A 13,052-nucleotide genomic window follows, 5' to 3' on the forward strand; every position below is an offset into this window, starting at 1 on the left:
TCCCCGCTCCCCCAGGGCAGGTATTTGAGGAAGTCCCTGCCTCGGGGCAGGGCTGGGGCTGGGGGCCGCTGCAGGAAGGACCCCCGAGGCAGGGAAAGCCCTCTGCAAACCTTGCCAGGCTGGAACCGGCAGATTTCCTCTCACCCTGATGCCTGTGTTGCTGGTGCTTGTGTTTTAGACTCACAGGTGAACTGAATCTAAATCCCTCGAATCCTCTGAGCACAAGGCCATGGCTCAGAAGAGCCTCCTGGGCAACGGCGTGAGCTTCCCCTACAAGGACTTGGTGTCCGAGGTGGCCAGACGCAGGTTCACCATGACCACCAGGTACGCAGAGCTTGGGGGGCAGTGGGGTGGGGAGGGGAGACGCTGGCGAATGTCAATGTATTCAAATGTGTTCGTCCATGGCAGGGAGGAGACAGTTTGTGAATGAGAAACTGCTTTGTCACCCACTTGGGGGGGAACAGACCTTTCCCACGTGGCTCCTCCAGAGGTGATGGTAAGGGGGCTGGGATGAATTTCAGATCCGTGGCTCTTAATTTGGGGTGGTCACTTTGGTAAGTTATGAGGTCCCCTCTTAGTATACAAATGCGTGACTTTGCAAAGTTTGGGCACAGCAAACCCCGGAAGCTCGCCGTTATTCCGAAGGCTGTAAGTTCCTGTGGGGACGCGGTCTCCTTCCCCGAGACCGGCCTGGTGCCCAGTACCATGCTCATGGTGCCCTTAGAAAGGAGACCCCTCACAGCTGTCTCGCCTGAAGGAGAGCGTGTGCCTGCCGCTGGAGGTAGGGTGGGCAGGTAAAACACTGGGTTCCTAATTACATTTGCATTTTAGACAAACAACAAAAAGTTTCTTTGGCCGAAGCACACCTGTGCAATATTTGTGATATGCTTCTAGTGAACAATCAGTGGTTTATTTGAATTGCCCGATGAACGGGGCCCTGTGTTTTCCTGGGCTAAATCTGGCGAGCCTGCAGGGGTCGCTGCGGGAGGGAGGCCCTCCTCTCTCGGGTCTGAAGACATCTGTGGATAAAAGTGCCTGCCGAACACGGGGACTCTCATTTCTACTAAAGCTGAGCTCTAGGCAAACCCTGGTGCGGCCAGACGCCTCCCCTGCTGTGTGTGGGGAGGTTCGGTGGAGAAGCCGAATGTCCTGGTGGAGGGACAGGAACTGGAGGGAGCCGGTAGGACTCTTCACTCCGCCCATGCCCACCTGTTTGGTACTCGTGTCGGTTATGTGGATGGATGAGTTATATTGTCTAGTCTTAAGGAATGTGGCCCTCGAGGTTCTGCGAAGAAGCCTGCACTGAAGCAATTCTAACACAGGAAAGAGGAATAAAGAACAAATATTGGCAGGGCGGACCCTTCTGCGTTGTCAGGTTGGGTATCAGTTTAAAAATGATGACTTTATTAAACCTGATAAGTTAGCCAAAACTGTTTTTGAAATATTGATTTAAAATCTGGACCTCTATCCAATATTGTTCACAACGCTTGTTGACCTTAGAGTTTATTGGAATATAAGGTAGTAGTGAGTTAGGTGCGATTTCTTAGTTCACAGGGATGTGGGGTGTTGGAAACCTTTAGTGATTGGTGTACATGGCAACCACTGGTTTAGACCGTCTTGGGTTGGGGGCTGTGGCCACTGTGCTCCGACATCCACGCAAGAAGGAATAGACTCCCCTCCCCCACTCAATTCTGGGGCCTTTCCTAGCCCACACATGACCCTCTCCATCACCCCACCTCCCCTGAGCAGCAGTGGGCTTCAGCTCTGAGAGATACGGCAGTGAACTTGGGGTCGGGAGGTCTGAGTCTGCATTCTGGTCCTGCCTTTTACGGGCCACAGGACAGGGGTCAATCGCTGCCTGTCTCAGCTTCCCGGGCTGAGAATCTGCATGTCCTTCGTATCTCGTTCGTTTCTAGTCCCCGGAACAAAGCAGGCGGTCAGGGGACAGTTCAGTCTGGGTCTTTGAGCTCTTGATGGGCTAGTCTAGTTCCTTGAAGGCAGGGTTTGCCCAGCCCTGGGTGGGATGGGGGTGGAGGTAAGTTAGGCAGAAAGGAGAAGGGAAGTGAGCCTAGAACTGAGCTGGCGGAGAAAAGCTGGGATGCCAATGAGACCCTGAGGTCGAGCCTGCCCTGGGCTGAAACTGGAGAGCTGGCTGGTAGGGGTGGACCCAGGGCCATGGGTTCCACGGGACCCGTGCAGACAGCTGAGTTCCCTCTGAGACGAGCTGACGCGCAGTTAAAGTCTACTAGCGTGCGGCTTGTTTTCACCAGGTGGCAGCTCTATCGGCGTCTGTGGATGAGTCAGGAAGTGGCTGTCTTTTGGGGCTGGGGACTGAGGGGTTGTTTTTTTCTTCTCTTAAAAAAATCCTGTCTTTGTTTAAAATACCATTCATGATGCCTTTCCTCCCAGAGAAGAGATGCTTACCAAGGAAGGTGAGGAAGCCCTGATGAGGAAGCCAAAGGGTTTGGATCAAGTCCCTTTCCCTGACATGGCCGACCCCCCATTCCCCCGAGCCCCACCTCCCTCTCCAGCTGAGGACCCCGAAGTCTCCTAGGCATGCAATACGTCAGTTGTTTTGAAATGGACTTGGACATAAAACCCAGAGGACGGTTTGGGGGAGGCCTGGGGTTGTCATGGAAGACTGTCTTGGAAGGTCTTTGTTCTCTTTCCTGTCGTCTTCTCCGCGCCCACTGTTGCCCTTTGTTATCCTCACACATGCTATAGCGTCATCTTTGGTTCTTCAAGCCACGTCTCTGATATGTGTATATATTTATCTTTAATTTCAGTCATGCTGTTTGAATTTAAAAAAACAATAAAAAAAAAAAGCAATCAGGCCTCAATGTTTGTTACTAAATCTGGATGATGACAAGCCCAGGCCTCTGAGACTTTCCAGATCCGAGCTCCAGAGAACCCTGAGGTGTTTGGATTTTCGAAACTCAGCCTGAGACAGGGCAAGTTTATGGCCTGTGGCCTAAGGGAGCTGCATCGCATCTCGGGCGCTGGTGCGAGGCGGGTGGCATTTCACATGTATGGGCAATGGTTTTAAAGTTTGCTCCTAGGAGATTTAAGTGAATTTCAAGCTCGGTAACAGAAGGATTGTACCTTGAATAGCAGCTGAGAGCAGGGACCTCACTGGGGAGAAGTGTGTTACTCAGACTCCAAACTCGGGGCTCCCACTGATCCCAAATCACCAGGAAGGATTCCCACGGCTCTCTCAACAGCCCGAGAGCATCACAAACGTGATCGTGTGAGAAACGTTCTTAGGTGCCATCTTTCATATCATCCCCTTCTTCGTAGAGTCTTGGTAGGTGTTCTCTCACCACGCTGGCCCTTAACATGTGCTCTGGTCCCGCCCCCACCCCTCCCCCACCCGCATAGCCAGTGGCTGTGGTGTTGGTGTGAAGTCAGGTTCCTCACCTGTGGTTGCTGCAGCAACGGGCGTCGTGGGCATGGGGGTGCACCATGGGCACCTGGCGTTGCCTGCTGGGTCTCCCACACAGGACGCTATCTCAGTCCCAGGAGGAAACAGACCTGCGCTGTCCAATAGCGTAGCCACTAGCCACATGTGGCCGCTTAAATTTAAATTCATTAAAATTAAATAAAATAGACAATTTACTTCCTCAGTCACACTAACCATATTTCAACAGCCCGGTAGTGACTCGAGGCTGGTGGCTACCACACTGGATGGTGCTGGTGTCTGGGCCAGAGGCCGAGGGGCCTGTCCACGGCCACAGTCAATGCAGCTTCGGCACAAGGAGGGGGACGGGGAGAAGGGCTAACAGACGAACTCTTGGGGTGGCTTTATTTCCCGTTGTTTCTGAGTAAAGTTTCAGGGTGGTTTCTTTCTGCTCATTTGAGGATGTCCTGTGCCAGCTGGGCAGGGCCCCAGGGACACATCGTTGAACAGAGTGACCCAGGCCTGCACCCATGAGTTCACACTTCAGTGCGGAAAAGCATATACAGTGTAAACAGTGGACTGTATCATGTCGGGGATGATGCGGGGAACCGGTCTAAGATAGGACGACACGGTAAGGGAAATCAGAGGTGGCAGAGGAGGCAGCAGTCGCGAGCTTAGATAGGGTGGTCTGGGGAGGGCACCCTAGGAAGGTGACATGAGTAAGGACTTGGGGACAGTGATGGAGTTCGGTGGGTGGGCATCAGGGCCAGCGGGAAGGGCCAGCGCATAGTCCTGGGGACCCACGTGTGCCTGGTTGTTCAAAGGACAGTAGGTGCTAGGGCTTGGCTGGAGTGAAAGGAATCAGGAGACATTAGAAGATGCAGTCCCAGTGCGGGGCGGGTGGGGTGGGGGGGGCACGCGGGGGGAGTGTGTGTGCTTGGCAAGGACTCTGCTTGTGACTTTGTGTGAAATGGGAAGCCGTGGGGTGGGGAGTGGGGGGGTGTTCAGGAAAGGAGAGGCACAGTGTGGCTTGCGTTTCAGTGGGCCTCACTGGCCGCTGAGTGGAGCTTGGGTCGCATGGGGCGGGAGCACACACTTCAGAGTAATGCAGGAAAAAGGCCACGGTGACGTTGACAGGAGAGGCTGTGTGTGTGTGTGTGTGTGTGTGTGTGTGTGTCGGGGACGAGTGCAGGGGAAGCCAGGGAACCCCAGAGAGGAAAAAGGAGCTTAAATTCTAGAGCGTTCTTGACAAGCCTTTGGGTCCCAGATAGTTTGGGGCATGAGAAAGCAGAAGCGACGTCTGCTTGTTCTGGGTAAAGCATGTGTTGGTGGCAAAGTTCCAGGAGAAGTGACTCTTCACCAGCAGGACAACCAGGGGAACCTGAGCTCTGTCTGGGGGAAGGGCCCGAGCACCCTGAGTGTCCGACGACACAGGCGAGCTCGGACACGTGCCGGTGTCCCCGGTGGGACACAGGACGGGCTAGAGAAACACAGTGAGCCGATGGGCTGGAGGCCAGAGCTGGAACTGGGTATGGACACGGTGTCAGCAGCCAACACTGGGATCTGTGCTGGTGACGAAGACCAGGTGTGATGAGTAACTAACTCTGCCTGGAGCCTCCCCTCCTGCTGGGGGCCCCCTCCCTCGCTTATCTCAACCGCAAGGGCCACCCTGAAGAGAATGGCGAAGAGGAAACCCCTGACTTGACTGAAAAAGCTAACGGAACGCAGTCCAAGCAGAACTGCCAAGAGAAGGTGTTCTGCCCGTTAAGTTCAGTTATTAAAAAACAACACTGTACGGTCTGCTTACCTGACGTGGTGGTTTATGAAACTCATGCCAGCAAATAAGAACCGAATTGGAGTTAGGGTAAAGAGAGGGTGAGCTGAGGAAAGATGAAAAGTTGATTCTGGAAGGACCAAGAGGGCCAGGAGATGGGGCTGGGAAGGTGTACATTCCAGTGTTTGCCAGGTGTCATCCTGGGTGACACCTCTGTTACACACACACACACACACACACACACACACACACACACCTTGAGCATCCTGCCATCCCAGCTGCCAACCCAAAGGAATTCTCTGATGGTTGGAATCTGTATACTCGTCTCTTATGCAAAATATCCCACAATATCCGAGGAGGATGGTATGTGTGATCGTTTTATTGCACGGGCAAAGGGTATGTCATGCCCACCTGCTCTCTATCTGAAGCATGAGAAGCAGCTAGAGTCAGTGCATCTTACACCAGTTCAGTGCTGGCCACAGAGCTTCCTGGCGCCCCCACCCCCCAAGGGCTGCTCTCATGGTGGCCTGTGTTAACCACACTGCACGTGAGCGCAGGGGGGTGGCCCCGGCGTCCACCTGGATCCCAGCCCGTTTCCCCAAACTCTGCTCCAAACACCCTCGTTAGCCAGGGGAGGCCACTTACAAAAAGCCTTGTGGTTTTCATGAAGAAACGACTGCACGTGACAGCGTTTGCCCCAAATCACCAGGGAACTCCAAGATTTTGGCTAAACACCCCTTTAAGAGCTGACAAAAGACAAGCGTATCTACTAGTATCTATTAGGAAAGTAAGGGCCCGGGTGGCTATTCCCGCCGTCAGCCGCAGTGATGGCGAGGGGGCGCGTTCTCCTGGATTCGGGAAAGCGGGGGGCGCAGAGGACAGCTGCTGGGCTTTGGCTGGCCGGCCCCTGGGGACCCCCGGACGTCCTCTCCCGCCGCCCTGCCTGACCCAGCCTGCCTGCCGCTCACGCCTCGGAGAGCCTGACGTCGTAGGTGACCATGTTGAAGTTGTCCCAGGCGAAGAGCTTCTTTCCCAGGGGGTTGTAGTCGATCATGCTGCTGTACTTGTAGCGGTTCTTGAACGGGATGGCCAGGGCCTTGCTGCTGCCCGTGCCCGTGTCGTACGCGAAGTTGACAGTGGCATCGGGCGACGAGTAGCTGCTGACGGTGTACAAGGTGCCGCAGATGACGAAGGCGTTGGCCACGGACTGCTTCCGGATGTTCGTCTCCCAGGTCTGCTCACGCTCCAGACTCTCGGGGTTCAGCCTGGACAGGACGATGGCGCCTTTGGCCTCCTCCGTGCTGTAGATGACCCACAGGCCCGACTCGTCCACGGCCAGGTCCATGTCCGTGTAGCCGCCCCAGGAATACGGGAACTGGCCGTGGTAGCCGGCTCCCGGGATGTCCTTCTCGGCCTTCACAGTCTCCGTGGTCAGCTCGTACCTGACCACCGTCCTGGACTCGGCCCCCTGGAAGTAGAGGCTCCCCCCGTAGACCACGGCGCCCGTGCTTTCCAGCGGCCGGGGCAGCACGTGCACCTTGGAAGGGTAGCCCTCCAAGAACTGGCTGAGGAGGCTGTACTCAAACACCTGGCGGATGCCGGTGCCCACCGTGTCGATCCTCCACGTGGTCTCCTCCGTGTAGGGGTAGACGGGCTTGGGGTCTCTCATCCACACCCCGTACTTGCCCGTGATGGTCTCAGCTGTTCTCAGAGTCACGGGCTCTCCCACCCAAACCAGCTCCCCGCATCCTGGTGAATTAAAAACAAACAAAACACAAAACACATGGACTCACCGACGTCTCTCCACCTTGTGGAGCCGGCACAAGCCAGGAAGGAGCCCAGAGACTGACCGCCCGGGTTTAAATCCTGGCTCCGCCACCTGCGGGCTGTGTGACTCTCAGTCGGTTACTTTGCCAACTCGGCCTCTGTCCTCTCATTGGTCAAGGGGATAACGATAGTGCTTTGGGTAGAGGGCAGCGGTTCTCAACCTGTGGGTCGCGACCCCTTTGGCGGTCGAACGACCCTTTCACAGGGGTCGCCGAAGACCATCCTGCATATCAGATATTTACATGACGATTCATCACAGTAGCAACATGACAGTGATGAAGTAGCAACGAAAATAATTTTACGGTTGGGTCACAACATGAGCAACGGTATTGAAAGGGCCAGAAGGTTGAGAACCACTGGTAGAGGGGCTGTTGGAAGTCTCCAGTGTCGTTAGGCACGTTCAGCGCTTGGTTAGAGGAAACGGCCAGGACAGGTTGTGATTGTACGTGGTCAGAACTGAAGCTTGACAGAGGCTGCCCCGCGGCTCCGGGCTGTGTTTGTCATATCTGACTCGCCCTGGCCAGGGTCGCATGTGTGTGCACTGTATTATTCTTTATGACTCTCATGTCTGATTCATCTCGTTATTTAAAAAAAAAAAAAAGACAGAAATCAGGTCATTAGAACAATCGCTAGAGTTTTACAAGCCCTGACTGATGGACCCTATATTTCAGGCATCATTTTAATACAATAAAATCTGAATATAATTTTAAACACGCAATGAAGAGGTGGTTAGAAACTTAGATTTAGCAGAATCCTAAGTTTCTGTACTTGACGAGGAACCTTCAGTTTCCTTAGAGAAGGTGCTCGTATCTCAGGGAATCGTATTTTGAATATTTCCAAGTGCCCCATCCCCAGGCATGACCTGCAGTGCTAGCAATTAATGTCAAGAACGCGGAGAGTCACCGTTTCTGAAAACTGCAGTCTTTGTCTTAACGGCAGGCTCTCGGGACACCTTCAAGTGGGGTCACTGTACGCTTCCTAAGGACCCAAAGTTCAGTGACAGCCTGTGTGGTCAATGGTGTCTGTCTGGCCCTGAGATAAGATATGAAGAATCCACTGACAAACTTCATTGTTCATGAGTAATCAAGTCAAGGTGACAATCGCGTGGGTGAAACAGACACATCTCCCATCTTCCCAGGTGCAGCCCAGCCCAACCCAGCCCAACCCAGCCCAACCCAACCTGACCCAGCCTGACCCAGCCTGGCCCGGCCCAACCTGACCCAGCCTGACCCAGCCTGGCCCGGCCCGCGATCCCCAGTGTGGGTGACAGGACACAGGCCTTGGCGGGGGAAGTCGGATTTGCCCTGGAGAGGGAGCACACGGGACTGGACGTAGATGAAGGCCACTTGGGGACGGAGGAGAACACACTTAACTTCATACCAGTGTCCCCGCCGCCGCTCCCAGGGTGGCCAGGCGGACTCTGCTTCAAGATGCGGGAAGCAGGAACCTCGGTTAACTCTGACTTCAGTTCCTGGAAGTCCACGTTCTCCGGACTCCACCTAGAAACTATATTCAAAGAAAGAGACAATATCCACGTGAGGAAGAGTGGCCCGGTGACTGGGCGGAGGATGGCATCTCAATAGCTTCCAACGATGCGATGCGTTTGAAGATAGTAAATGGGGGGAGGGGGGCGGGGGATAGGATTGGACTTTGCTGACAACTGTCGGAGCTGGGAGCTGGGGTTCCTATCGTTCTCTCCGCTTTGGAGAATGTTGGGAAAATTCCGTGATAAAAAGCTCACAAATAATAAACTGCATAACAATGTGCCGAGCAAGGAGTAGGACATTTAAAATAAACTAACGGCAACTTGTGCTCCGTTAAGATAACTCCCACTCGAAGGCCTGATTTCTGAATAGGAACAGGGTGTGGATTCAGGGGTATTGGGGAGGCCCTCAGCTTCTCCTGGGGTGCCCGCGATTCGACGATGAACAGCCCCCCGGCATGATTTGGGTGTTTCCCCCCCCTTTCCACAGATAGGCAAACGTTCCTGTAAGAAGCAGCGTTTCTCTTTGGAAGTGTTAAGCTTTCTCAGTAGAGGGCGCTGGAGGGGCGTGGTGGGAGCAGATCTTCAGTCCTCAGGGGAGGCTGGTTGGTAGCCTGAGTGTGAACCCGCCGGGTGGGGCCCTGGAAGCCTTGGCCTGGCCATGACCTTTCCACAGCCCTCGCATCACGGAGCCCGGAGTCCCTGCATGCCCCCCCCGCCCCGCCCCGGGCTCTGCCAGGCTCCTGCAGCCTGTGCCTGATCCCCCTGGGCCCGCAGCCACAGGTTGCTGGCTGCTCCACCTGCACGCGGGAGGTGGCCTTTGCAGCCCTGGACCAGCTCCGGCCCCCTTCCCCACCATCTGATGGGCTGAACCCCACCTTCCTCCTGAGGTCCGAACTCCTTTAAGTGTGTCCTTCCTCAAGCCCGAGGGTGCCATGGAGAGTGTACTTACAGCTCACGGTGACTCCTTTATCGTTGTTAGTCATTCTTTATAGAGCTCGCCCTCCTGGGAGCAAGTCCACACCTTTCCTACCCCTTCTTCCCCCACAGGGGTGCATCTCTTAAACCTCAATGGTCCCCGCGAGATTTGCAACCAGGGGAGCCATGGGCAGCAGCAGCTCGTCTGGGTACCCCTGACCCTGTCCCCAAGGCCCCCTTTTCTCTGACTTCCCAGTGAGCAAAGGCAGCCGGCCTTGGTCAGTGTCTCTCCTGTAACCTCTCTAGAGAGCAAAGCCACCCGGCCAGGCTTCTTCTACCCACCGCCCTTCCCGGTTCCAGTCCCAGCCTTAACAAATGTCATCTAAGGAAACACTGACTCTTGATATGAATGTCCCCGACTTAACCAGCTTGTTACCAGAGGGTTTACAAAAGCCTCAGCGATGTTTCTCTGTCTCCCTTTCTCCCTCCGCTCCCTCCCCTTTTCCGCCACACTCTGCGGGAGCCACACCTCAAGTGCTTTAGAAGTAAACAAGAATCACCATAAAACATAATGTCAGGGCATGGCTTCCAGGGTGACTGCGAGGCCAGCTCTCAGTTGGCCGGTGGGCTGGCTGGAACAGAAGCCCGCTGGCTGGCTTCTTCTTGGTTGTGTCAGCCAGAGCATCTGGCAACAGGCAGACTCCCAGACCAGAGCTGCCTGGCGTGAGGACCGAAGCCTGTGGGAGAGGATGCAAGGCTCCAGGTCCAAAGTCCTAAAGGCAGGGAAGCAGTTGTGTGAAGGGGCCTGGACTGGGCTTGGAAGTCCTAGCTTCCTGGCTCAGTATTGCCAGGTGCCTGCTGTGTGACTTTGGGCAAGTTATTCAACCTCTCTGAGCCTCAGTATGCTTAGCTCAAAGTATAAATAACATGGTCTTCCCTAAGGATGTGTCAAAACAAAAATTTTTCAGGAAGTTTCAAAATCATATCTCATTCTGAATATGGGGAAAAACAAAAAGAGGTTATGAAAATATTAAGGACTTTATTATATCAGACACCTCAACATGGTTAGGGCTTGGCTTCTATTAAAATGTAGTCCTTCTAGGGTGCAATGTTCATGTCGATTACAAAACTCTGAAAATCTGCATATTCTTCTCTATCTACCTTATCTCTGCTTTATAGACTCGTAGGGAGATTAACCCAGAAACAGAATTTATTAATTTGCATGAGTATAGTATATATAGGCAAGTGACATTATAATGATTTTTACAGTTGTTTTCTGTCCTTGCCTGAAAAGTTAGGTCAGTGTTGCATAAATGGAGAGGATGGAGAAAAATTGGGGTGCCACATAATTGCAGGTCGTCACAGGTACTCGAGGAAAGGGAAGACTAGCTGGGTGCTGGGTGCTGGGTGCTGGGTGCTATCCCAACACGCCTGTTCTCTGGAATCAGCGTGTGTTATAGAACCATTATGAGCATGTTGACATTTTGATCATTAAATGACCTTTTAAGACATTGGTGGAGCTCAGGCAAAAGAGGCCCTTTGTAGCGACAGTCCATTTCCTGGGGGGCTGCTCCACGCTGGAGACCCACCCCCACGGTTTCTAATCTGGGTGATCGTCCCACGAGGGGGGCTGTTAGCTCCAGCCTGTAGGCGAGGGGGCGAAACCTCAGCGCCTGTGGGGGACCTGGTGTCCCCGCAGCGAATCCTGCCCACCTTTCCCAGCCGTTGCTGTGGCAACCTGCCTGGAGCAGGTGTCTGCTGCTGGGACCCGGCCTCCGCTGCCCTGCCGAGTCACCGTGGTTACCGTTTGGCTGAATCCCTTGAAAGTACATTGCAGACCTCCTGACCCCTCCTGACCACGACACCAGATCTCACCCAGGAAACCTAACACGAATCCGGGACAACCCACTCAGCAGCAGTCCACCTGCGCGTTTCCTCACCAGTCCCCCCTGCTCCCCCTGCCACCCCCCCCCCCGCCACCCCGGGCAGCTCTTCCCCCTGGATGCAGGGGCCAATCCAGGGGCAAACCTGCCTTTGGTGACCGTGTCTCTCCCGTCCCCTCCAATCTTGACAGTAACATCTCTGAAGAGTCCAGACTGACCAACTGTCCCACACCTGGGTGGGCTTGCTTGTGTCCTCCTGATGGGACGATGTACTGACCAGTGAACATCTGGGGGCACAATTTCACAAAAAGTGCCGCCAATACTGTCTCCCTCTCTGCCGGGGAGAGCGTGCCCCTCGCCCTCCCGGTGCACACGCAGACTCGCCACCCGCAGGGCCGCGAGGGACACAGGGCATCTCACTCAGCAGAAGCCTCCCCGAGGCGTGGCCGGGTGCCCTGGTGCGGAGGGTCTCAGATGGGGCCAAGCGGAGGACAACTTTCCAAACAGCACCCCGGGGACTGACAAAGGGTTCCTGCTGCGTCTACGCTGCCAAGGAAGGACACGGGTCACCTGTTATCATTTCAGAAATCTCTTGCCATTTCATCAACGGAGGCCACGTTAACCCCAGGAGGTAGGACCTGGCCGCTCTGAACAAAGATTCACAGCAGGAGCGTTTTCTGAAAAGGATCACCCCCTGCCCCTGCCCCCGGGTGCCTCTCCCCTGGTCCTTCCCGCTCTCCCTTTGCTGTGGGCCGTGAGGACTTTGTCAAGGTCAGGCACAATCGGGCACCACTAACCTAGATGGAACCATCGGGAGGTAAACTGCTCGGAACAGGTGAACGCGATAGCTTTGCCCTCCTTCATCCGTCTGCCTCGAGCTGATGTGTGGCTTCGGGGAGGAAGGGGAGGGCAGCAAGGGCGAACCTGGGCCACCTGTGACGGGTCACCCTGAACGCGGCCACCTTCTTACCTTCCCTGGAGCCTGGGGGCACATCCGGAGAGGTGCTGCGGGCTTGGGGACACTCGCCCCTCCGGAGCCTCTCTATCTCCTGGCTGCTGCTCTCCAGCCGCCTGGCCAGATCCTCGTTCTCTGCCCCCAGCCGCCTCTTCTCCTCCTCCAGCACCTCCTTGTCCCGGAGAAGGTTGCCGTAGGCCGTTTCCAGCTCCCGGGCTTGGCTTTCCAGCTGTTCTCGCTCCCTCATCAGGGCGTCCAGCTCCCTCGGCGGCCCCTCCGAGGGCCCAGCCGCCGGGGCCCCGGTCAGCTGGCGGAGGAGGCCCTCCAGGGAGCTGAGCCTGGCCTTGGTGCTCTCCAGGTCGGCGCGCTGGCTGCTGCTGTCTCTCTGCAGGTCCTGGATGGCTGACATGGCCTGGCCCTGCTCGGGGCAGCTGGACTCAGCGGGGCTGGCCACGCTGAAGGTGTACTGGCATCGGCCACTCCGGTCGTTGGCCTTGCGGAGCTGGGCTGACCTGGCCCCCACACCCCACAGCAGACAGGCCAGAAGCAGCAGCCGGACAGCTGGCATCTTGGGCCTGTGGCTGCAGTGCTGTGCACGGGGTCCCGGGGCAGAGGCTGGGCGAGGCTCCCTCTGGAAGGCTCCCCTGCAGGAGAGGTGCCCGGCTGGGTGGCCCTGCCGGGTCCTATATACCGGGAACCAGCCCTGCAGGGGGCAGAGGTGGCCACGTGGCCCCGGGTGGGGCCACGCACAAGAGGGTTGTTTTCACACTGCCGGCAAGACTCTTAGAAAACGACTTTCCAGAAGTCTGTTTTGA

General features: G+C 55.6%; 1 protein-coding gene across 1 annotated transcript; it reads right to left on the bottom strand.

Annotated features, from left to right (window-relative positions):
- Positions 1-5,536: 5,536 nt before the first annotated feature.
- MYOC (myocilin) lies at positions 5,537-12,820 on the bottom strand. The gene is made up of 3 exons (XM_081112957.1): positions 12,253-12,820; positions 8,379-8,504; positions 5,537-6,920 (listed from the first exon to the last, which is right to left on the bottom strand). Exons 1-3 carry the CDS (start codon positions 12,803-12,805, stop codon positions 6,136-6,138), a joined length of 1,464 nt encoding a protein of 487 aa, XP_080969083.1. The 5' UTR covers positions 12,806-12,820; the 3' UTR covers positions 5,537-6,135.
- Between the last annotated feature and the right edge of the window lie 232 nt (positions 12,821-13,052).

Source organism: Myotis nattereri (genome assembly GCF_964212035.1).
Source record: "Myotis nattereri genome assembly, chromosome: 18".
NCBI classification, from domain to species: Eukaryota; Metazoa; Chordata; class Mammalia; order Chiroptera; family Vespertilionidae; genus Myotis; species Myotis nattereri.

Excerpts from the sequence above, each read along its gene's own strand:
- MYOC (XM_081112957.1), bottom strand. The coding sequence starts at position 12,805 with ATGCCAGCTGTCCGGCTGCTGCTTCTGGCCTGTCTGCTGTGGGGTGTG. Across the intron at positions 8,505-12,252 it reads GCCCCCAGGCTCCAGGGAAG|TTTCTAGGTGGAGTCCGGAG; the intron begins GTAAGAAGGTGG and ends CTTTGAATATAG. Across the intron at positions 6,921-8,378 it reads GAGCGGCGGCGGGGACACTG|GATGCGGGGAGCTGGTTTGG; the intron begins GTATGAAGTTAA and ends TTAATTCACCAG.